The sequence below is a fragment of the Aulonocara sp. 'chitande type north' Nkhata Bay genome, linkage group LG4, assembly GCF_057382095.1.
Source record: "Aulonocara sp. 'chitande type north' Nkhata Bay isolate Kocher_YH1m ecotype deep benthic linkage group LG4, A_spYH_male_GT1.1, whole genome shotgun sequence".
NCBI lineage: Eukaryota > Metazoa > Chordata > Actinopteri > Cichliformes > Cichlidae > Aulonocara > Aulonocara sp. 'chitande type north' Nkhata Bay.
The window spans coordinates 2,430,024-2,454,598 of record NC_141347.1 but is presented as its reverse complement, the minus strand read 5'-3'; the positions used below and the strand labels follow the sequence as shown (position 1 = coordinate 2,454,598).

The following is a 24,575-nucleotide window of genomic DNA, read 5'->3' as shown; positions in this document are numbered from 1 at the left end:
GAGTTCCAGAGTCTGGGGGGCACCGTTACAAAAGTTGTCACCTGTCGTTTTCAGCCTTGTATGATGAACAACCAGCAAGCCCTGTGCAAGTGTTGTGTGTCTGCACATAACACTTGATCATTCCTTGAGTTAGATTCCTGTTTTGTTTGTCTTGAATGACACATTGGTCAGTTTTAAGTGGCTCAAACAAAACGATTCCTCTGAAAATGGTCAGGTACAAGTACTGGACTAAAAAGGAGTGAAAAACAGGCCAGTGTTCAAAGAACCTTCAAACGGCCCAGAGAGCTAAGAACTGATTACATATGAAACATGTCTGGCACCTTGGAAGAAAAACAATAAGGGGCACACCTCTGGAAGGAAAAAAAAAAACACACTGAGTTTCAAGGTTTAAAATTTCTGCAAAATTTACTGCAAATTATCATCAGAATCAAGTAGAGGCATTGGAGAAAAAACAAACTCTACCAAAGAATGCTTGACTGGTGTGGTAATTTCAGCTGCTCTCTACAACTCTACTAATCAGTAAAGGTCTGCCTATATGGCAAAACACAGCAGGAATATATCAATATTACTTGCATGTTAAAAACAAAAGAAGAAGAAGAAGAATTTACACCAGCAAATAAAAGTATAAAAACACCTCTTCTCCTCCCACCATTTTTTTTTTGGAAGAGATGCACACACACGCTAAAATAAAGAATGACAATTAGTCTTGCAACATTTGTAGACTGTAAGAGACTGACAATAAATAATTTCTTATAGCAGCATACAGTTTTATATGCAGTTTTTTCATAACACTTTAGCTCCGAGTTTCACTTCCTTTGGCAGACAGCAGATCATATTAACTAGTTACAGTCATTAAGTGGCCAAAATAAACTGGCATATGTCTCGTATTTAAAAAGGGCGTCACATAACACTGTAATTAAGGTTAGGTAACCGATTGGTCTTCACCCCACTTAAATTTGATGAGACAAGGACATCATTAACCTCACAATACATTCATAGAAGCTCTGCAGTGGATGGCTTGCTTCTGCTAAGTTAACAGACTTAACACAGAGGCTATTTTAAAAGCAGGAAAACATTCTACAGTGCAACAGACAAAAGACACGATATTCACAACAGGCCAGTGAAGTTAAGTATAAGTGCTCGCCTCATTAATGGACAATATCGTAGGCAGGAGACAGGTTTAGGCTGTGCCAAGTCTCAGCTGTCACAACAGTATAAATGTGTGCCTTTTCAAAGCTGTTGAAGTCGGTGGTTACGCTGACAGTGTAAGCGCCCATGTTGTCGACGAGAAGCCAGTCGCCCACGTACAGCTCAGGAATCCAGTAGCTTTCGGTTATTTTGTCGATGCTGTCGCAGGTTGGACCCCAGATGACGGAGCAATATCTCGGTTCGCTCTTCTTAACAGCCTGCAGAGAGGTTATCAACTGAGATATATTTAAAAAAAAAACCCCACAACCTGTCTGAACTAACACTATGCTCAAGGTTCCAGCAGGCGTTACCACAGTCCTTGATTCTAACCTTAGCACATGATGTCACTGGCCTAAACATGCAGAAACTGCTGCTGTTGAAAGCATGGATGTTTAGCACTTTTCACCAGATGTGAAGAGGAAAATAAATAAATAAATAAAACGGTGAAATTCTTTTATAGGGATGCTGTTGATATTTACCCTGTGAGGGTACGGTTCAAGTTTGCTGTGAGCGGGGTCAAAGGTGATGCAACTCATGGAGCCGTACACACCGTCGTTAATGTAGTACATCATCACCCTCTCGGGGCAGCTTCCTGCTCCGTCTGGAGAACACAAACGAGGAATGATGGTTAGCATAACAGCAGCTGAGATGCTCAGAAACTACAACCCTGTACGCTAAGGTGTGTCGAACAGTTACATATCACTGCAACACCTGCGCATTTATTGGCTCTGTCCTCCACGACGACTCTTTTGGCGATGACGTTCACTGCCAGCGTGAAGGCCGATTCCACGTAGTATCTGCCCGGCTCTGCAATCACCTCCAACCCACTGACAGGTGGGAAGAATTCATCCAGCGATCCGTTAATGACTTCCGAGAACTAGGAACACACACGGTTAATAACTTGACTCCATGGCCTTATGCCTCTGCTCACAATACTTACTCTTTAAAAAAAAGGCGGGGGTGTTTTGTGGTAGCGTGGGTTCCTCCCACAGTCCAAAGATGTGCGAGTTAGGTTAATAAATGGTTGCCCGTCTCTGTCTGTGTGTTAACCTGCGATATCCAGGCAACCTGTACCTGTGTGTCTTTACCCATGACAGCTGGGACAGAATCCAGCCCAACTGCGACCCTGCACTGAATAAGTGGGAGAAAATGGATGGATAGTGTTGCAGTGGTTAACTTGCACTATAAGGCAGATCTTATATTTAAAGCCTCCTCCACAACTTGAGTTATGCTTGAACGATCCGGTGTCTGCGTGAGAGTGCAGACAAAAAGCTCATCTCAGAACACACATACACACTCCAACTCTTTATTTACCATTGGCGAGCCCATTTTACATGCAGTCTTCAAATGACTGTGATGCCGTTACTGTTTGTGCTACAGACAAAATTCACTTTTATTCAGAAGAAGAGAAGACGAGCTTCTACAGGTTACTGCATTCCAGCAGATACTGGGTTCAGGACATCCAGACAAGTAGAGCAAAGACAGAGCTGAATGACAGCACGCTCCCCTGAATACCAGTCTGCTGTCGCCGTGGGGGAGAAACTAAACACACAAACATGTGTGTTGGCTGGTGTAAGAGTGGTTTTTCCTCCCTATAGCCTTTTAAATGAAATTTCTTCTTCATAATCAATAAAAATGATATGACAGAATAATTTTCAGCTCCTCTGAACGCCCTGGGAATCTCAAATGTACCAACAGCACCATCATGTGGCCACTGCTCTCCTTTCACTCTGCTTTGAACTACAAAGGCAGAAAAACAGATTCCAAATATCATCTGCAGCGAGAAGAACACCGTGAATGCTCTCAACGGGAACCATCAAGAAAAACAAGCAAACCAACTGATAGTGAAAGCATCAGAGTCACGTTTGTGTTCACGCATCGCTTCTTTGCTTGTTATATTGTTACATGTTGTATTTGTTGTAACTTCTTCTAGACATTTTTATTTCAGTGAGACTTTTAGTTGGATAAATAAAGGATGACCATCAGGTGAACGTCTTTAAGGTTTCTGTGCGTTTATAAGTGCAACTGCCCCACACTCCTTCCCCACATTTTGTCACCCTGGTTGGCACCAGGCTGGGAGCTCACTGACCCTCAGGAGGCATTTCCCAAACTGCCATCTCAGGCTAGAGATCCTTGTTTACCATCCATCCATCATAAACTGTGTTTGAGGCTGTGGTTGTTTGCAAGTGAGTGAGAACTGATTGTATACTGCATATTTTTTGACTTTTCATACACAACTCTAAGAAACAAATCCTTTCAACCTGTGGGGAGTTAATGTGCCAGAGCTGGTGATTAGAAACAGGACTTATATAATGTGGTGGAGACAATGCTAAAGCAGAGACTTTACCTCTTCAAACTTCTCTTGGAAGTCCCCAATCTTAGAAAATCCTCCACCAATATCCAAGAGTCTCATCTGGAACCCCAAAACACTCTGAAAGAGATCAGTGTTGCATACTGGAGCTGCAAATAAACAATACAGGAATTATTGTTGCGTTTATGTCACAATGGCTCACCGCTACGTCAAAGACGCGCCGAGCGTCTTCGATGGCCTGCCTGAAGGCCGAGCTTCTGGTGCAGCCGCTGCCCACGTGGAAGCTGACGCCGACCACCTCTAAGTTCAGCTCTCTGGCACGGCCCAGCAACTGTCTAACTGTGGGCAGTCTGGCTCCAAACTTTGGACTGAGTCTTACCATCGATTTGGAGTCGTCCACTGCAATTCGTATTACCAGCCTGCAAAGTGATTCAAAGGTGTTATTGCAAATAACACTGATTCGATCCAAGATGGCGCCGCGTATGGATGCCCTGGTGCTTCAGTGCGTTACTTCTGTCTTGTTTTTGTGCATAACTTCTGTGTCTGGGCACTCCTCTGGATATTCTTACACCAGAGAAGAGCTTCTTAACCACAGGACTACAACACCTGTGGATTTACTTCCAATATTTGTCGCATCCGCGGCAGATTTACTGCAGACTCTGATCAGGAAAGTGAGACGCCGAAAGAGAGGTAAGCGAGCCGGCGCACTCGTGCGTCTGAGGAGACGTGGACTGCGAACTGCTCTTCCTGGGATCTTCCTTTCCAATGTACGATCACTCAGGAATAAGACAGACGAACTGGCCCTGATGAGAAGCATGAACAGAGACTTTGCCTCCTCCTGTGTGTTATGTTTTACGGAGACGTGGCTCTGTGAGGACATCCCGGACAGCGCGCTCAAGCTGGAGGGCTTTCATCTGCTGCGCGCTGACCGGCAGGCCTCTCTCTCTGGTAAGACCAAAGGTGGAGGTGTCTGCTTCTACATTAATAGTGGCTGGTGCACAGATGTAACAGTGATTGCTCAGCACTGCTCTTCCTCTCTGGAATACCTTTTCATTCACTGCAAACCGTTTTATTCTCCGCGGGAGTTTGCTTCATTCATCCTGGCCGCTGTTTACATCCCGCCAGATGCGGATGCGCAGGCAGCTCAGTGCGCACTCGCGGAGCAGATACTGCACATGGAGCGGACATTCCCGGACTCTCTCATCATTGCTCTTGGGGACTTTAACAAAGCCAATCTGAGCCATGAGCTTCCCAAATACAAGCAGTATATTAAATGCCCGACCAGAGAGGAGAGGACATTAGACCACTGTTACAGCACGATCAGCGGGGCCTATCGTGCGGTGCCCCGCGCTTCACTCAGACTTTCTGACCACGTCATGATCCACCTAATCCCCGCGTACAGACAGAGGCTGAAGCTCTCCAAACCTGTCGTGAGGACCAAAAAACTGTGGAGCAACGAGGCTGTGGAGGAGCTTCGCACGTGTTTGGAGTCTACAGACTGGGACACAATGAAGGCTGCTTCTAACAGCTTGGACGAGTTTACGGACACTGTCACCTCCTATATCCACTTCTGTGAGGACAGCATTGTGCCATCACGCACCAGGGTGAGTTATAACAATGACAAACCCTGGTTTACTCCTAAACTCAAAAAGCTGTGGCTGGAAAAGAGAAAGGCGTTCAGAAGCGGAGACAGGGACTGCTACAGAGAGGCCAAGTACAGGTTCACTAAAGAAGTGGACATTGCTAAACATCAGCACTCTGAGAAGATGCAGCAGCAGATCTCAGAGAATGACTCGGCCTCTGTGTGGAAAGGTTTTAGGAATATCACCAACTACAAGCCTAAAACCCCCCACTCCACTGATGACTTGCTCTTGGCCAACACCCTCAACGACTTTTACTGCCGTTTTGACGAGCCATCAGGCAGCCTTCACACCTCCAACGGCCCCAACAATAGAGACACTTTGGACACTCATTCCCCCAACTCTCCCCCCTACATAGAGCCATCACCACCTTCAATCACTTCACCTGCAACACCCCCCTCCTCACCCCACACAAAAGAGGATTTCACACCACCTCCTCCCACCACAACTCTTCATATTCATGAAGAAGGTGTGAGGAAGCAGTTTAAGAGTCTGAATGCTCGAAAAGCTCCCGGCCCAGACGGCGTGTCTCCTGCCACCCTCAGACACTGTGCAAACGAGCTGGCCCCAGTGTTTTCTGGCATCTTCAACTCCTCACTGCAGGCCTGTCATGTGCCTGCCTGCTTCAAGTCCTCTACCATAATCCCTGTCCCCAAGAAACCTAGGATCACTGGACTAAATGACTACAGACCCGTGGCTCTGACATCTGTGGTCATGAAGTCTTTTGAGCGCCTAGTTCTCTCCCATCTCAAGACCCTCACGGCCCCCCTCCTGGACCCCCTGCAGTTTGCATACAGAGCCAACAGGTCTGTAGATGACGCCATCAACATGGCCCTACACTTCATCCTGCAGCATCTGGACTCCCCAGGAACCTACGCCAGGATCCTGTTTGTGGACTTCAGCTCTGCCTTCAACACCATCCTTCCAGACCATCTCCAAGGCAAGCTTTCCCAGATGAATGTGCCTGATCCCATCTGCCGGTGGATCACTGACTTCCTGACGGACAGGAAGCAGCATGTGAGGCTGGGAAAGAATGTCTCGGACTCCCGGACCATCAGCACCGGCTCCCCTCAGGGCTGTGTTCTTTCTCCTCTGCTCTTCTCCCTGTATACTAACTGCTGCACCTCCACCCACCAGTCTGTCAAGCTAATCAAGTTTGCAGATGACACCACCGTTATTGGACTCATCTCTGACGGGGATGAGTCTGCCTACAGGAGGGAGGTTGAACGTCTGGTGTCCTGGTGCAGCCACAACAACCTGGTGCTGAATGCCCAGAAGACAGTGGAGATTATTGTGGACTTCAGGAAGCACACAGCCCCACTCCCCCCCATCATCCTGTCTGACACCCCCATCACCTCTGTGGACTCGTTCCGCTTCCTGGGTACCACCATCACCCAGGACCTGAAGTGGGAGCCCACCATCACCTCCGTCATCAAGAAAGCCCAGCAGAGGATGTACTTCCTGAGGCAGCTGAAGAAATTCAACCTGCCAACACGGACGATGATGCAATTCTACACCGCAATCATCGAGTCCATCCTCACCTCCTCCATCACCGTGTGGTACGCTGGAGCCACTATCAGGGACAAACAGAGACTGCAGCGTGTTGTGCGCTCTGCTGAGAAGGTGATTGGCTGCAGACTCCCATCTCTGCAGGACCTGTACACCTCCAGGACACTGCGGCGTGCAGCTCGGATCTCAGCTGACCCTTCTCACCCTGGACACAGTCTGTTTGACCTGCTCCCTTCAGGCAGGAGGCTCCGGTCCATTCGCACCAGAACCTCTCGCCATAAGAACAGTTTCTTCCCCTCTGCTGTTGGACACATGAACAATAACCATATGACTGTCCCCGCCACTAACACATGACCCTACGCTGTGTTCACTGCATCATTCCATGTTTGGCACTGATCACCACCTGCACTCATGTATATATCATGTATATATCTATCCACTTAGCACTTTTAATTCTTATTCTTATTTTTATATTTTTATGGCAGTATGTTTGCACTGAAGCACCGCAGCAATTTCCTAATGTTGTAAACCTGCTCAACATTTGGCAATAAAACCCTTTCTGATTCTGATTCTGAAATCAATCCTCTCAAAGGAAGCTGCACCAAATGCTGAAACATAGTAGCGGTTGCTCACTTACTTGGCTTGGGGATGGACAAGAGAGATTTTTAAGAGTTCCTCCTCATTATCAAAAGTCATCAGATTCACTCTGTGAGCGCAGGCGTATCTGATGTGGGACAGCGGTTTGGTTGTGTGGGCGTAAATGATGTCATCGGGCTTCACGCCAAGCGATAGGGCCAGCTCGATCTCAGCCTGCGTGGGACCAAGATGTATTTATACAAGAGCTGACTCTCAAGAACACAAACTAATCCTCATTATTTTAAGATATTCCATCAGTACCTTGCTGGCACAGTCGAATCCGGTGTCCAGAGCGCTTAGCATCTTCAAAACTGCTGTTGTGTTGTTGCACTTCACTGCATAGAAGGGTTTCACCCGAGGCAACAGACTGATCCACTGCAGGTGCCTCTCTAATATATTGTCAAGATTTACGACATAGAAAGGCTCCTCGCTGCCCTAGAAGATGCATTTTTTGGAGACCTCTTCATAATCATACAATATTTTGAGAGCCATCTCAGAACATTTGGACAAAATTAAGGAATTTGAATGATACGATGCCTCTGATGCTCACCACCGAATACAGCTGTCTAATCTTGCCATCAATGATGTCACTGATGCTCCTTCCAGTCTCTAATATTTCAATGGGATTCCTCTCAAGAGACAAATCATGCATGACTGATCCATTTGTAGTTTCAGGTGCTGGAGGAGACACGGAGCAGGAAAAGGCAAAAAGGTCTAGATTCGTAAACAAGAATCAACTTCATTCACAAAAACCAAAACATCAAATTAAGTTTTTCCCCCTGTTTTCTTACCATAGGATGAAACGTTCTCCATACAGTGGAAAAAAGAAACCAACAAAGCTATATAAGCTATTTTCAAACAGGCCCGAGTGTGTTTGCAGGGCTTTCTAGCTATGCAGGCACACTTGACAAGGATTCAGTCCAACAGATACTCAGTGTGCTGTGTTTTATTAGCTGAGAACAGACTTTTCTCCACCTACCTTTAAGGAAAAAAACAAAAAAAAACCCCCCAAAAAAAACCCAAAACAAAGAACATCAGTAGTATTTACTTTACAAAACCTGCAATACTATTTTTTTTCCTGTGCAATGTCAATATGTCTCTAAACTAACTACACTAGGGAACAGCCCGTGAGGGTACGTTTCAGTAGTGTTTCCATGTGTGCGTGCCATTCTGTCTCTAAACATGACAGCAGCAAGTTTTCAATGTAATGTAAAACTTTGTTAACATGACCCAACTCAGCACTCCTGCAATCTATTATAATCCACCAAGGTCATCAAGATCAACTCGAATGATTTATCAGTCAAAAAATAATATAAAGCCTTATAACTATGACTCTTATAAGTATGATGACAACATAGGCATAGAGGGAATGATACAAGGATGTTAAAAATGACATTATTTTGGCCTTTGAACTATTCTTCAAATAAAAAAAAATCTTCATGTCTTACTTTTAAAGCTATGCTTTTCATGTTTGTATAAGGTGACCTGAAAACCTGTTACATCTTTAAAGTATCATCAAGAGAAATCATCTGCTGGGCTAGGTATAAATACACAGTAGTATAACACTGACGTCTGCAATGGTACAATAGCGATGGGCTAATGGACATCTGAAGACTGCTGGGTACCACAGACAGGAGCTTCAATAACTTTATGAAAAAGTGATGATGCAATGACTACGCTGGGAGATGAAAATCAGGAGCCCCTCATGTTTTACAACTTTACCTGACTCATCAAATATGCCACAGAAGGCCAGCATAAACAGGCAGTGAAAATAAGTTTGTGCTGGGAATCCTGTGTGAACATGTGCAATAAAGACATTTTGACCTTGAGCACCCAGACCCACAATGGCCTGTCCTCTGGGTGCATACTTACTCCCTGAGCACCTGGCACAAACAGTGGCATGCTCTTACAGCAAAACAGCATTTCTCAGGTTTCTATATTTTTATTATGCTCCCCAGAAGTCCTGCGCTGGCCACTCCACCGCAGGCCTGCACCTGCATAGCGAGCAAATATGAATCTGTGTCAAATTGAACTCTTCTCTGTGTGAAAGGACGTTACTGGTGATAAGAGCCGCGTCTCTGCGGCATTTCCCACACAGAGACGTGACTGTTACGTTTCGGTGTTGTCAGTGTGTTGTTTTTGGCGTGACTGTTATGTGTTTCCTGTTTTACTTTGAAAGTCTGTGTTATCTTAGTCTTTTCAGTTTACGTTTCCCTGTCTCGTCAGTTCTGAGTTGCCCCAGCTGTGTTTCCCTCTTGTTGTCCATTTTCCTGATTGCTCCCTCTAGGTATTTAAACCCTGTGTTTCAGTGTGTCATGGTCGCGATCTCCCCCGGTTGCCTAGCCCGGGGCGTAACATTGTGTGTGTGTGTTTTTTTTTTTCCTTTATTTTTACTTTTTTCGTGTTGCATTCCGGTTGCCTAGGCCGGGGTGTAACAGTGACACAGTGTGTGCTTACAGCAACTGGAGTGCACTCCGACTCGTTTTACTAGCAGGCAAAGCCCTCGCCTTCTGCTCAGAGAACGAAGTTCACCAGAAGAACCAGCTGCAGTCCACAGGACGAGACACTCACTAATGATTACCAATTATGTTGCAAAAAAGTAAATAAATACTCAACTGCCTGGGAAGAGCTATTGCACTTCCTGTGAATAACAATGAGGAAATTACTCTAGAAACAGGCTGCTATTCAGTCCAGAGTGCTTGTGAGACAGTAAGTGAATGAGGAGCAACAACTTAATCTATTGCATACATCTGCTTCTACAAAAAAAGGCTGTATCTTAAAAAACCCCAGAAAACATCAACTTGTAAGATGATGCTTTACTCCAACTAAAAGCAAACCTGTAAAAACAAAGCTGCAGATATTGAAACCATGTAGCCCAGAGTGGGGATCTGATAGTATTAGAAGTTCCACTCCATTACTAGCATACACATACAGGTGTGCAGATGCCTCTCCCCTGACCAAAATAGACAAAATTTAGTGGGAAACGCTGCTGCAACTAATCTGAGCTGTTTTCAGTCAGCTAGTCCAATTTTTCAGCCTGAAGTCAATGCATCAGATGAGGAATGAGACCACAAGACCAGGGGCCCGTTCTTCGTACCTCGCTAAGTAGGTTAGCCGGATTAGATTGTTGACGATTTCGCGTGATCCTGGATCAGTCGGTTCCCCGAAGCTCATCCGGGACTTGCTGTCATAGCAACAGAGCCGTAAGCGTAAACCTGCTCGGGAGCAGGTTTACTTTATGTAAACAGGATTAGATCGCGGCCACGCAGGTATGTCCGCTTCATTTATACGAAAGCAACAGCGATATTTTACCACTGTTTCACCATAAATAAATAACATCAATGTAACTAAAGATAATGCAGCACTTGATCCTTTTATTGATGTCACACAGATACATACAGGTCATTTCCTAAAAAAGGGAAATGAACTATTAACATTCTATTACATGTATGTGATTATTACAGATGTAATTCATATTTCAGAGTAGTAATTGTAAATTACTTCGTGTAATCAAGATGAGAGACCACGGCTATAAAAGCGAAGGTGGATTTGGGAAGCCTGTCGCAGCCATGTCCTGTCCGTATACGCGACCAACCCATTGCGGAAGGTGCAAGATTGATAAGGAGAGTCCTCAGAATTCAGCGTATATTGCGGGATAGACAGGATCCTTTAGCTCAGCGCGACAGTGTGCTCATAGAGAGATATCGATATTCCCGTGAGGGTATTATTTACTTAACCAACTTGTTGACGAGGGGGTGCAGGACCACCACCTGTCTTTTTTTCCTCTGCCCTTTTCTTGGTTGCTGTTATGAACAAACTAACAGAGTATTACAGGCCAGTATTACCTTGCCAAGAGACGCAAAGCAATCTAAGAGATAAATATTACCATTCTGTAGAATACTCCTGTATTCCACTTTTACTTGTTCCCATGTTCTTGTGGGTCCTGTTGTGGCTCTAATGTGAAAGGGGATATAATATAACATATTATAATATAATATAATGCCATATGATATTGGACAATATAGTGTCATATGATAGATCTACCCTACCGCCTACTGGTGTTGGCCAGAGGGGCCGATGGCGCGATATGGCAGCCTGGCTACAACCGTAGCTGCCTCCACCAGTGTGTGAATGTGGGAGTGAATGAATAGTGGTATCGTAAAGCGCTTTGGGTGCCTTGGAAAGCGCTATATAAATCCAATCCATTATTATTATTATTATTAAATTACCTACGAGTTTGATTTGTCAGCAACTTTCTGCCAGCCCTCTCTCCTTGCTTTTGCAGCCTTTGCAGTGTTCTCTTGCGTTTTAATTAAACTCTGAAACTCCTGAAATCCCTCACTCATGAGTTCTTGCTCTGCTGCCGGAAAATACCGAGCACGCCCCTTCGACATTTTCGCCGACCAATCAGCGGGTTGACGATCAATGTTTCTACTATCGATGCGTAGCCCCTTTTACGACACCCAGTGATGTCACATTCCTGCGTCCAGCTGTAGTAATCGTCAACAGCAGGTGTGTTCGGGGAACCGGATTAGCGAGCTCACGGTTAGCGCGATGATTTGATCTTGGATGTGTCATTTGATCTTGGATGTAGTAAGCGACATACGAAGAACGGGCCCCAGGTAACACATCCTGTAAAGCTGCCTAATTAACAGCTATGAAATCACTGACTAATGATGAATCACATCCATCAGACCTCTGTGTGCTGATAAGTAGGAGGGTCTGCAGTTTTTAAGTGTCACAATTCTCTGTGTCTTAAATACACCACCGAGGCTGAAAGAAATAAAACTAAAACCATCTTTGGTACTTCTAAACATCAACAGTCTCTCACGTCTTAATGACAGGACTGTGGTATTAACATTTTTATATTTTTGCCTGACTACAGAGAGGCTTAACTTGATTGATACAGTAACTCTTTTCCAGCCTTACAGAGCAACATGCTCTGTAAAGGACATACTGAACACCGAGATCTGGGCTAATAGCTTGTTGAGAATCACTTTGCTGGTGTAAAATACAACTTTATGCCTGTTAAACTGTTATCTTTGGAATTTTTGTAGCTTTAACTGAATAGGTGAGTTTCTGCAACAGGCTGCCACTAAAGGGCCTAAACATACAATTTAAAATGAGTTCTGTGCCAAGATGTCTGTTATGTGTAGACACGCCATTGGTTTGTCTTTTTTTGTTTTTTGTTTAAAGAGCCACAGGTCATTAAATGGCTTACAAATCCCTCGGAAAATGTTCAATGAAAGGACTGGGCCAAAAATGAGTGAAAAAGCACTTCACAAAGCCTGCAGGAGTCCTGTTTAGGAGAGCTTGGAAGCAAATACAGGGAAGGCTTAAGACTTTTACAAGCACTGTTTACTTCCGGAGAAAAGCAACATTGACCGCTGGTATAGTGGAGGTGTGCATTGCCCGTGTTTGTCTGGACCATTTACCTAACCTGAAGATGGAAAAAGACATGTGGAAGCGGCCTCATCTCTGGGTCGTACAAGGCTGAAGTCCAGCGCTGAGTAGTGATGTGCGGATCGATCCTGAAATATCGATTCCTCCGATACCAATCATTTATGTTCTAGAATCGATTCTCACATTAAAATATCGATATTTTAGTAATTTAGGGTAAATTGTAGTTTATCATTAACAGGAACACAGTGGAAAGAAACTATAACATTCGGATTTTCTACATTCAAAGGAACTACTTCCTCTTCCGCCTTTCATAGTCATGTGCGAAATACGGCTGTATAAATGTCTCGCAGCCCCTTGGCGTGCGCGCTCACAACAATGGCTGAGCGTAATTGTGCGGACGTATTTTACCTCCACAAACAGCTGAGATGTGGTTTGCGATACATTTGGCAAAAAAGTGAGGTGTTGTGGCCATACTTGCCAACCTTGAGACCTCAGAATTAGGAAGACATTCAAAAGGGCTGTTGGGGGGGAGTGATAAATAAATTTTACAGTGTTTATCGGAGAAAATACGTTAAATGTCACCGTTATTATTGGCCGGCCCAGAAACAGCGGGGGTGTCCAAATTCAGAGGCTGCTTCCGCCTGAGGACCGGCCTTCATGGTCTAAAGAAAGCCGTCACAAGCTCCCTCGGTGGAGTGAAACTCTGCCGTCTGCTCCTTGCTGTCTAAAATATAACTGGGCGCTGACTTAAACTCTTCTGTTTAATCAGTTTTCTGCTTGATGTTTATTCAGCTGTGTGAAAACCCCGGAGGAACCCTCCCGAGGGATTAATAAAGTTAAATTTAATTTAATCTAATCTAATAACTTTAATCTCAGCCAAACCGATTTACTCACGAACAAATAAAACACTGAAAAAGCCAAACAAGAACATTTTTAAATTATCAAAGTGACTTATATATCATGTTTAACCCGAGTAGTGAAAGACCGCGGGGGTTTGAAGACGATGCGTCGGTCGGCTCAGATATTTGAAGTTTACACAGCTACATTCTGAAAACCTGAAACCTGAAAATATGTTAAAAGTTTTTTTTTAAATTTTATTATGTTGCTCTTTGTTGTTTGCTTTCTCTTCTGTTTTTTTTCCTCCATACAGGTGATCCAGGTGTTTTGCGGGGTTTTTCTTCCCCCCCCCCCCCTTCTCACCGTCTCTTCTCCCCTTTGGTTTTCAATCAAATGGACCAATATGGCAAGGCCATGATGATCCACTTGGTAAAATAAATCTGCTTGGCATCTTTCTTGGCCTTAAGACAACAATTCTGATGGCTAAAGATCCAAACGGGACACAAAAAAAAAAAAAGAAAAGAAAAAAAGTTTCTTTGCGACCCAGAAAGAGAAATAAGAGTAATATTAAAACTAAGTAGCTGCCGCCGTTGTTGGAAACTGGAATTGGCTGCGCCTGCTATGAATTCTCGATATGGTTTTTCAATTTTGTTGCCCGGGTGGAAAATCGGGAGAAATTCGGGAGAATGGTGGCTCCGGGAGATTTTCGGGAGGGGCACTGAAATTCGGCATTCTCCCGGAAAAATCAGGAGGGTTGGGATGTATGGTTGTGGCAACATCACTAACCTTGTCAAACACCTCAGAGTAGGGGAGACCGGGGATAGTTGTAACGTGGGTCAGTTACACTTCCAATTTCTCCAATCAGGGCTAAGTTTCAAATGATGTGACTCATCATGTGCATGCCCAACTCAGTTCTGCTATCACATGTGAAAAATCAGCACATTTTGTCAAACACAGACAATTTAACACAAAAAAAGTAATTTGTATGCCAAAAAGTAAGTTTTTCTACTTTATTTCAATTTCTAATAGCATTATCTGCTTTGCAGTTAAACTCATCAAACTTAAATTATGTTATTTGTATGTCTATGGGGATATATTCTGTGTAGGTCTTTAGTGCTAATGTTTTAGCCGTTGGCTGTAATGTTAGCTAGTTCATGGCTATAGGAGTCTGGGTCAGTTGTAACAGCAACAGTCTGGGTTAGTTGTAACAATAATGCAGATGTTACAACTTACCACACTATTACTTTAACTTATATTAAACAAGTTGGGGCAACGACATCAGCAGAGAGAGCTTCACTGGTCGCATTTGTATATGCGGTTAATGCCATTGGCAACACAATTCCTCCACTGTTTGTGTTCCCACACATACATTATGCAGACCACTGTGTCAGAGATGGACCAGTAGGAAGTACTGGTAGTGGAAATAAATCAGGATGGGTGCAAGAAACAGATTTCCTCATCTTTCTGAAGCACTTTGCAAACCACACCAAGGTAAGCCATGATAAAAAGTAATGGAATTGCGATGCTGGTGAACAACTACATTTTTTCAGCTTCATTGTTATGTTCAAAATTGGTGCAAGAGTTGTAGGTTATAATGCCCACTGAGCCAATGAGGCCAAACTCAAGGAAGACCAACCAAAATTTATGAAATATTCAGTTGCAGAAAATTCCATAACTTGTCTTTTTTGGGGGGTTGGAATATGTTCAAAAGCTAGATTTCTGCATTCTGTCACACACACACACACACACACACACACACACACACACACACACACACACACACACACACACGGCTCTAAGTGCATTCGTGTGTTGAATAAACAAAGATTACTTGTTAATATTTTGTTAGTACCCTTATTTCATTGTGTTACATTTTACCCCAGGATATGTTACAACTAACCCAGACTATGGGGTTAATTGTAACATTTCACTCTTTGTGTTTGAGACCATACCATGCAATGGGTAATTGTGCTGCAGAGAAAATAGCTGCACTATTTAATAGCAGAGACATGTAAATACTTTGCATTACATTTTGAATCCACTACCTTAAAAGAGCTTCAATTTACAGACAGAAATGTCAAAAATGTTACAACTATCCCCGGTCTCCCCTAAATCATATCACAGGATATGACAAGTGTATGTTGAGACGAACTGAAGAGGAGGACAGGGACAGGTGCTGCTAGGGCGACACAGACGTCTCTCACGAAGTCCTTTAGTGCTGCAGGCAGGCAAGGTGTTCAAATAGCGCACAACTTAAGTTTTTTTATTTCTATATGATGAACTCTGCATTATTAAGTGATAAGAACAAGTAATCTGATGACCTATGTCCAAATAATGATGTCCAAATAATTTCCCCCAGGGATCAATAAAGTATTCTGATTCTGATTCTGATATAATCATTATGACGCTATAATTTGAGATACAATAAATAAAATGAGTTTTTGTACAAAGTATCGGTATCGGATCAGTATCGTCGATACCACCCTGAATATTACTTGGTATCAGATCAGAAAGGAAATCAGTGGTATCGCACATCACTAGCGCTGAGTGACGGTGCAGGTAGCAGACTTACCAGGAAGAGATGCCCCCTACAGGCTTATATAGGAATCTGCTGAGGTATGAAAACAAGCTAGAATACCTTCTACTTCTGTCCAATCGCTAAGAACACCGTGCACACATAACTTCAAGCTAATTTTTGACTTGCCCTAAGGTTAATCCATTGTTTATTGTTGATGTTAATCCATCATCACAGTATAACAGGAAGCCAGGATATCAGTCTGTGCAGTTAGGAAAAAAAAATCATACATTTTAACTGCTTTGGTGCAAATCAAAGTGATAAAAGGTGAAAAGGATATTATGCAATTTACACACGCAATGCTATTTATATAAAAAAACCAAAGCATTTGCAGATGGATAGTTACACAATGGTGTAACTATCATCTTAGTGTAATGTATGCTTCCTCTCTGGGCATTAATCACATATGAAATCTACCTCATGTTCCTGTTTCTTTCATTTAAGGAACATTTCTAGATTGCAAGCTACAGTCTGCCCCTCTGAACTGGGGAAAACTGGTCCTTTGTGTCGTTGTGTCAAGATTATTGTAATCCTTCGTTTACCAACTCAGATAAACTGTCGCTTTCATCCTTACAAGCTAGAAAAAATGTTGCAACCAGACACCAAACGTACTATAGCAAGCAAGTTCACATTGCGCTGATTTTATTGTTTTTATGATGGCTCCCAGTTTATTTTAGAATTTGTTTTGAAATTCTCATACTTGCATACAACTGGGCTCGTCAGGCACTCTGTTTGGCTGCAGTGGTTATTATTATATTTACATGCTTCCATCTCCCGTTTCTGCTCGGTGACAACTCGTACTTTTCCACTCTCCTTTTTCCTCCCTCCCTGGTGCTCACAGACACATAACGGGTATGGCAGTCCATTCTCCCTGCAGCACGGACTACACTGCCCATGAGGCTACATTTTTTAGGGCTATGCCTGTAGCATTCTGTAGCTTAGCACAACAACAACAACAAAAAGGTGCTCTCTCACCCAGGAAACACACAGTCGCAGAGCGCGCATCACCCTGTAACCATGGCAATCGCAACGCTGCCGCCTGGAACAACAGGACATGCTGTCAAACAAAAGTCAAACAGTCCTGACCCGCGACAATATGAAACAGGAAAATACCGCCATGTAATCCATTTATTTCAACAAAGTAACTATATTCTAAATACCACCTTTTTAAATGGTAACTGTAACGGAATACAGTTACTCATATTTTGTATTTTAAATACGTAACGGCGGTACATGTATTCCGTTACTCCCCAACACTGTCTGTTGCTACCCCATGGACATCGTAGGATCGTACGTCATTGTCATGGACAATCTTGGTTTAGTGACGCAGTCACACAGCCAGCTGACGGATACTCACTACTTAGAGAGAAGGGGGGGACTGTTTCATTTGTTATGTCACAGATTGCAGGGCTTCCACGCAGAACTTCTGAATAACTCTATGAAATTTGTAGAGTCTATGGATGTGCAAGTGCAGCTCTGAGTTCAACCGGATTTTGAACGTTGTCAATAGAAATAAAGTATCAAGTCGATCTTACATGCTGCACAATAATATTCAATATTTAGTATTTACTGTTATATTCACATAGATTGTCACGATGATGTTGTTTATTATATTGCTCTCTTTTTTTGCATGTTTTCTCTTTTGTCTGCTGGGGTCTGCTGGGTCTGCTGGGGCGGCAGCATCTCTGCTGGGGACAGGAAGAGACTGAACAGGGTGATCCGAAGGGCCAGCTCTGTTCTAGGATGCCCTCTGGACCCAGTGGAGGTGGTGAGTGACAGGAGAACGGCGGCTAAGCTGTCATCCCTGATGGACAACATCTCCCACCCCATGCAGCAGACTGTGACAGCACTGAGCAGCTCCTTCAGTGGGAGACTGCGGCACCCACGGTGTGGGACGGAGAGATTTCGCAGGTCTTTCCTCTCCACTGCTGTCAGACTCCATAATAAAGACTTTAACTGATCAAGCACACACATCCATACATATGCAATAATACCAAGTGCAATAATCCTTTCTGTCATCGTTGTATTTTTACTCAGTTGTATATAGTATTTGTATTTGTATTCTATTTTTATCTTATTGTATATTTATTTTATTTTATTCTACTGTATATAGTATTTTATTTTATTCTATTCTGTACAGTTGTGTACTGTATTTATTCTTATTGTATTCTAATTTTTGCCTCATAACTTTTGCACTGTCCACTCCTGCTGTGACAAAACAAATTTCCCACGTGTGGGACTAATAAAGGTTATCTTATCTTATCTTAGCTCCAGACTAAATATTTCAGCTTCCTGTTAAATACACTGCTGCTCGCTGTCTTTACTCAGAAAACTGAGAGGACCGAGGCCTGCAGTGTGTGGCCCTAGTGTTCAGGAACAGAACCTCCTCTGTTTAGCTGCAGTTAAAAACTTTTCTGTCTAAACAGACCTTCTGTTTTTTTCATTGTTCATCTCTTTATCAAGTTCTTTTTTTTTTTTTTAATTCAATGTGTTTCCTTAGTCTAATATGATCCCAGTGTTAATAGGAAAATTAGGAGCTGTAAACCCCAAACTGAAAGAGTGGCTCTGGCAGATTTCAGGCACAGCATCAGAGAAGACTGTAGTCCTAGAATCAGATGATGCAGAACGCACAGAGCTCTGGTCGATGACATGCACAACCATGCTGTGATGTGACTGTGCTGACCAGTGTTGTTCTCTAGCATATCGAGACTATCTCTCCACACCGTTACATATTCCATATGTACGGGGTACGACCCCCCGGTCGTGGCGTGTGGATATTTCTTTAAGACACTCCGGCACGCCCGGCTACGCCCCACAGCTACGTATAAAACAGCTGTGCAGACGTGACACCGGTGATCGTTGATCTCCACTTGTTGTGTGTGTGTGCGAAGGAGTGCTTACCTTGAGAGTGCTGTGTGTGTGCGCGTCTCTTGGAGCGTGCTTCGGCATCCTCCGTGGGCGATGTATTTCTCCCTTCTAGGTCCCCTGGTAGCCCCGGTATTCCCCTGGTAGCCCCGGTATTCCCCTGGTGTCCCCGGTATTCCCCTGGTGTCCCCGGTCCCCTGGTGTCCCCGGCCTGTTGGTCCGGCTGTCGGCTTGCTGCGGCCCGCTCTCCTTGGCCTCTCTTGCGGGGAGGCTCGGCACTCGGAGCGGGTGCTGTCGCCTGGGCGCTGGGTAGCTTAGCCTGTGGGCTACGCGGCGGCTCGCGGCGTCGGCTTGCTGTGTGACTACTGTCAGCTGGGCTGCTGTGTTGCTTGATCCCGGTGGGGACACTGCTTTGCATCGCTAGCGTGTGCCGTCGGCTAGGCTGCTGTGACAGCATAACACATAGGGGTAAACAGTCACGGGAAGTAAACAGCTTCAGTGTTGCTATCGGCTAACTGCTGTGGCACGCTACATAGGGGTCACGCGGCTCGGCGTTGCTGTTACGCCATCGCCTGCTCGCTCGGCTCTGCTGCGGCTGTGTGCATAAACGCCGCCAGCAGAGGCTGTGTCCCACTCTTCCCTGACAGTGAGGTGTGTAAGGAAGATCGCTTGCCTGCCCTGCGGGAATTAACAGTGGGTTTGGGTTTCAGGCTAGGGCGGCACTTCCCCGTTGGTGTGTGGCCCCGCCCCTTGCTAGCCACGCTGTATGGCGGGCCACGCCTCCCCGACTTGCCTTGAGTGTGGCATTCCTATGCCTTTGGAGGATGGGCACGAGCACTGTGTGCTGTGTCTGGGTCCTGAGCATGCTTTGCTGGCTAGGGAAGCCCCTGCCTCGTGCATGAATTGTTTTATTCTGCCCGAACGGACTAGGGACGCTCGTGCTTGGTATTTTTCTGTCAAGCGACCCGCACCTCCCTCATCTCAGGCCTCTCAGGCGCAGGTGCGGAAGATAGCTGCTGCTGACGTAGACTCTGGTCCCGCAGCTCCATGGGCCGGGTCCCCTTCCTCGTTTGTCGACCTGCGGGCCCCTCCCATGCCTTTCCCTCCTGTGACTCCGCCCCTGGGCCTGTGCCATTGAATGTGGACTATGGGGAGGCGGACGTTGACCAGGCCTCCGTCGTCTCCTCCTATGCCTCCCCCCTGTCTCCCGAGGTGCCCCCTGCTGGTTCCCCTGGCACGGAGTCTGGCCAGTTGAGTTTCTTTCAGCTTTTGGAGAGGGCGTGCCGGGCGCTTGAGCTGTCCCTCCCTGAGGTGCCGGTCTCGGCGCCTTCTCGGTTTGATGACGCTTCACGGCCTCAGCGCTCCTTATCTCAGGTGCCGCTGCTGCCTGATTTTCAGGACCTGGTGTGCACACAGTTTGAGGCCCCCGCGGCCCTGCACCGTTGGTCCCTTGCCTGTAAGCGCTTTTCGGCCATGCATGGCCGGGAGCGCATTGCCTGTGGGTCCCTTCACCCGGTTGATCCGTCCCTGGCCCCCCTGGTTGCCCCTTCGGGCTCCCTCCTGGGGCGGGCGGCGTGCCCTAATAGGGATGTGAAAACCATGGACGGCCTCTTGGCTCGGCTGCATAGGTCTATGGCGACCCAAGCCTGCCTGTCTAATTCGTCGGCCATATTATCGCTTCATCTGCGGCATTTGGCCCGTCGATTGCAGGCTACCTCGGGCAATCTGGAGGGCGTGAGTGAGTTGCTGTCCACGTCCTCTCTCCTAGCCTCACTCATGAAACATCAGGCTATTGCCACGGGCTCTTCCTTGGCTGCTTTTTGGGTGGCGCGTCGCCATCTCTGGCTGTCTCAGTCCCGGCTCCGTTCGGATGACCAGGATTGCCTCATGAGGCTCACGGTCGACCCTGCGGCCATGTTTGGCCCCGGTGCGGCTCTGCTCCTCCAGCAGGCTACGGAGACTCGCCGTGCTACGCAGGAGATGTCGCGGGGCTTACGCAAGCGTCCGGTCAGGGTGGGGCGGGCTCATGCTTCTGTGTCGCCTGCCCCTGCTGCTCCTACTTGGGGTCCTGAAGATCTCCGGACCCAGCTGGAGGCCTTTCGTAGGTGCGGCAGCCGCGCTCAGGCTCGGAGAGGGGGCCGGGGTGCCAAGGGCCAGTCGTCCTCTGGCCGCCCCCCTCCTTCCTGACGTTTCCCCGGGCCAGGCCGTCCTGCCCGCCTCCCTGGCTACAGAACAGCGTAGGGTTGCCTGGTCGGCCCTGGGGGCAGACCCTTGGGAGGAAGGAACTGGGGTCCCTTCTATCGAAGGGCACCATACGGGAGGTGGACGCCAGGGACCGCCGGGTGGGGTTCTTCTCCCGTTACTTTTTGGTCCCGAAGCGGGATGGGGGTCTCCGTCCCATTCTGGACCTCAGGGGCCTCAATCGCTATCTCCGGCCCCTGAAGTGCAAGATGCCCACGGTCCCCAGGGTGCGTCAGGCCATCGCTGCAGGGGACTGGTTTGCCACCATCGACCTGAAGGACGCCTACTTCCAGATCCCTATCTGGCAGGGTCACTGGCGGTTCCTCAGGTTTGGGTTTGAGGGGCGGATCTTCGAGTTCCGCGTCCTCCCCTTTGGCATTTCCCTGGCGCCCCGTACCTTTACCAGGTGCATGGATGCCGCCCTTGCTCCTATGAGGCTGCGGGGTGTCAGGGTTCTCAATTATTTGGACGACTGGCTTATCTGCGCTTCCTCGGAAGAGCAGTGTCGCAGCCATGTTGCCCTGTTGGTCTCACACATTCAGGCTCTGGGACTCCGCCTGAATCTCAAGAAGTCCAGGTTGGAGCCGTCCCAAACCACCACCTTTCTGGGCATGTCCCTGGACTCCGTCAAGGCCTTGGTCTCCCTGACGGCAGATCGCCGGAGGGTCCTCAGGGCGTGCCTGGCCTCCTTCAGCCTCCACTCTCGGGTGCGCTGGGGACTGTGTCTCCGCCTCATGGGCCTGATGGCTGCTACAGTGCAGGTGGTCCCATTGGCTCTCCTGCACATGAGACCGGTTCAGCGTTGCCTGCTGTCTCTCGGCCTCTGCCCGCAGCGGTCACACCTGTCCACCGTGCTGGTTTCCCGGGGCCTGGCCCGGGCCCTGCGGTGGTGGAGGGACCCTGTCAATCTTCGACAGGGTCAGGCGATGGGTCCTGTGACTCGCCGGCTCGTGGTCTTCTCAGACGCCTCCCCAGTCGGCTGGGGGGCGGTCCACGAGGGTTGCGGGGTCAGCGGCCACTGGTCGGGCCCATGGTTGTCCCAACACATCAATGTCCTGGAGTTGCGAGCCGCGTTCCTGGCACTTCAGCTTTTTTCGCCTCGGCTGCGGGGGTTTCATGTTATTGTCCGGACGGACAGCACCGTGGCGGCTGCCTATATCAACCGCCAGGGTGGGTTGGGCTCTCCTCCCCTCTGCAACATGGCCACCAGACTGTGGTTGTGGGCCCACCCCAGGTTTCTCTCCCTCTGGGTGGTCCACGTGCCTGGACCCCTGAACACGGCAGCGGACATGCTGTCCAGGGGGGGCCCGTGCCCTGGGAAGTGGCGACTCCACCCGCAGGTGGTGGTCGGGATTTGGCGCCGGTGTGGCAGGGCAGCGGTCGACCTCTTTGCCTCAAGAACTTTGACCCACTGCCCCCTGTTCTTTTCCCTGAAGGCCGACGATCCCCCCCTGGGCTGGGATGCCCTGGCACACCCCTGGCCCCGGGTCCTCCTGTACGCCTTCCCCCCCTTCTCCCTCCTTCATTCGGTCCTCTGTCGAGTTCAGACCGAGGAGATGCGGCTCATTCTGGTGGCCCCGCTATGGCCTCACATGCCCTAGTTTTCGGCCATTCCACCCCTCCTGGACGGCGTGCCCTGGCCGCTCCCGATTCGGAGGGACCTCCTGTCGCAGGCCGAGGGGGCTCTGTTCCATCCTTTCCCGGCAGGGCTGCGGCTGACTGCCTGGCCCCTGAGAGGGAGGGGCTCGGCGCCTTAGGCCTCCCTGCCTCGGTCATTGACACCATGCAGGAGTCTCGGGCGCCTTCCACCAGGGCTGCTTACTGCTACCGCTGGGGACTGTTCGCCGCCTGGTGCGCGGCCCGCGGGCAGGACCCCCATGGCGCGACGGTGGACGTCATCCTGAGCTTCCTGCAGTCCCAGCTGGAGGCTGGCAGGGCTGCCGCCACATTGCGTGGCCTGGTGGCTGCCATTAAGGCTGTTCGCCTCGGTCGCTCAGCCATTAGTGACGCCGATGCCGTCTTGATTTCCCGATTTCCGCGGTCCCCCCTTGGGATCTGGACCTGGTCCTTGGTGCCCTTGCGCACCCTCCCTTCGAACCTCTGCACGAAGCGGGGTTGAAGTGGCTGTCGCTCAAGACCGCTTTTCTCCTCGCTATTACGTCTGCTAGACGAATCGGCGAGCTGCAGGCCCTGTCGGTCCATCGTGACTGTTGCAGATGGCTACCGGACGGTCAAGGGGTGGTCCTTCGGCCTAACCCCGCCTTCCTGCCGAAGTCCCTCTCCGATTTTCACCTCTCCCAGTCGGTTGAGTTGCGGTCAGCCCCCACTGGCGGTCTGGATCAGGAGGCGGCGCAGCGTCTCCGGGCCCTGTGCCCCATTCGTGCACTGGCGCTGTACATTGCTCGTACTCGGCCGTTTTGTTCCACGGACCAGGTGTTCGTCTCGTTCCATCCTGGGTTGCTTGGCAGGCCCCTGTCCAAGCCCCGGTTGTCCCGCTGGGTCGTGGAGGCCATCCGCCAGGCTTATGCCTCGGCCGGTGTCCCTCTCCCCTTGGGCGTTCAGGCCCACTCTACGCGTAGTGTGGCCACTTCCTGGGCTTTGTGGAGAGGCGCCTCCCTCTCCTCTGTCTGTGAGGCAGCGACGTGGTCCTCGGCCTCCACCTTCACGCGGTTCTACCGCTTGAATGTGGCTTCCAGCCCGTCCTTCGGGGACCGGGTGCTGGGTGCCTTTCGGCAGTAGCCTTGCCCCGGCCTGCCAAGCTCCTGCTGGCTGCCCGGGAGCGGCCGATTGTTGCGGTTCCTGCGCGGGACCAGCTCAGGCCAGTCTTGCACCTTGCGGACTGCACCTCCACCCCCCGGCTTGGCCTTCGCGTCTGGCTTGGCCCTGACCGGGGTGGTGTGTACATATGTGTATTTGTATATAGTTCTTTGGTCTTCACTCTCGGCGGTTCGGTTGCACTGTCTCCTCGCGGGGTGTCTTACAGAGTTACCCCGTACATATGGAATATGTAACGGTGTGGAGAGATAGTCTCGATATGCTAGAGAACGTACGGTTACGTTGTAACCTTGGTTCTCTTAGTGAGAGACTATCTCTCCACCGTGAGGCCACTCGGAGACGCGTTCCGATCAAACGATCACCGGTGTCACGTCTGCACAGCTGTTTTATACGTAGCTGTGGGGCGTAGCCGGGCGTGCCGGAGTGTCTTAAAGAAATATCCACACGCCACGACCAGAGGGGGGTCGTACCCCATACATATGGAATATGTAACGGTGTGGAGAGATAGTCTCTCACTAAGAGAACCAAGGTTACAACGTAACCGTACGTTTTGAGTTTATTGACTTTATTGACAATTGATTGACTCATGAATCAC

The 24,575-nt window shown here is 48.0% G+C and overlaps 1 protein-coding gene and 1 pseudogene across 1 annotated transcript; one reads left to right on the top strand and one right to left on the bottom strand.

Annotated features, from left to right (window-relative positions):
* Window positions 1-238: 238 nt before the first annotated feature.
* On the bottom strand, window positions 239-19,979 carry LOC147331724 (ornithine decarboxylase-like). Its single transcript, XM_086287922.1, has 9 exons — window positions 19,001-19,979; window positions 7,835-7,962; window positions 7,546-7,719; window positions 7,286-7,458; window positions 3,702-3,918; window positions 3,536-3,619; window positions 1,900-2,065; window positions 1,668-1,789; window positions 239-1,406 (listed from the first exon to the last, which is right to left on the bottom strand). Exons 1-9 carry the CDS (start codon window positions 19,419-19,421, stop codon window positions 1,149-1,151), a joined length of 1,743 nt encoding a protein of 580 aa, XP_086144048.1. The 5' UTR covers window positions 19,422-19,979; the 3' UTR covers window positions 239-1,148.
* A 32-nt stretch (window positions 19,980-20,011) lies between these two features.
* Window positions 20,012-22,962, top strand: LOC147331723 (uncharacterized; annotated as a pseudogene).
* The last annotated feature ends 1,613 nt before the right edge of the window (window positions 22,963-24,575 follow it).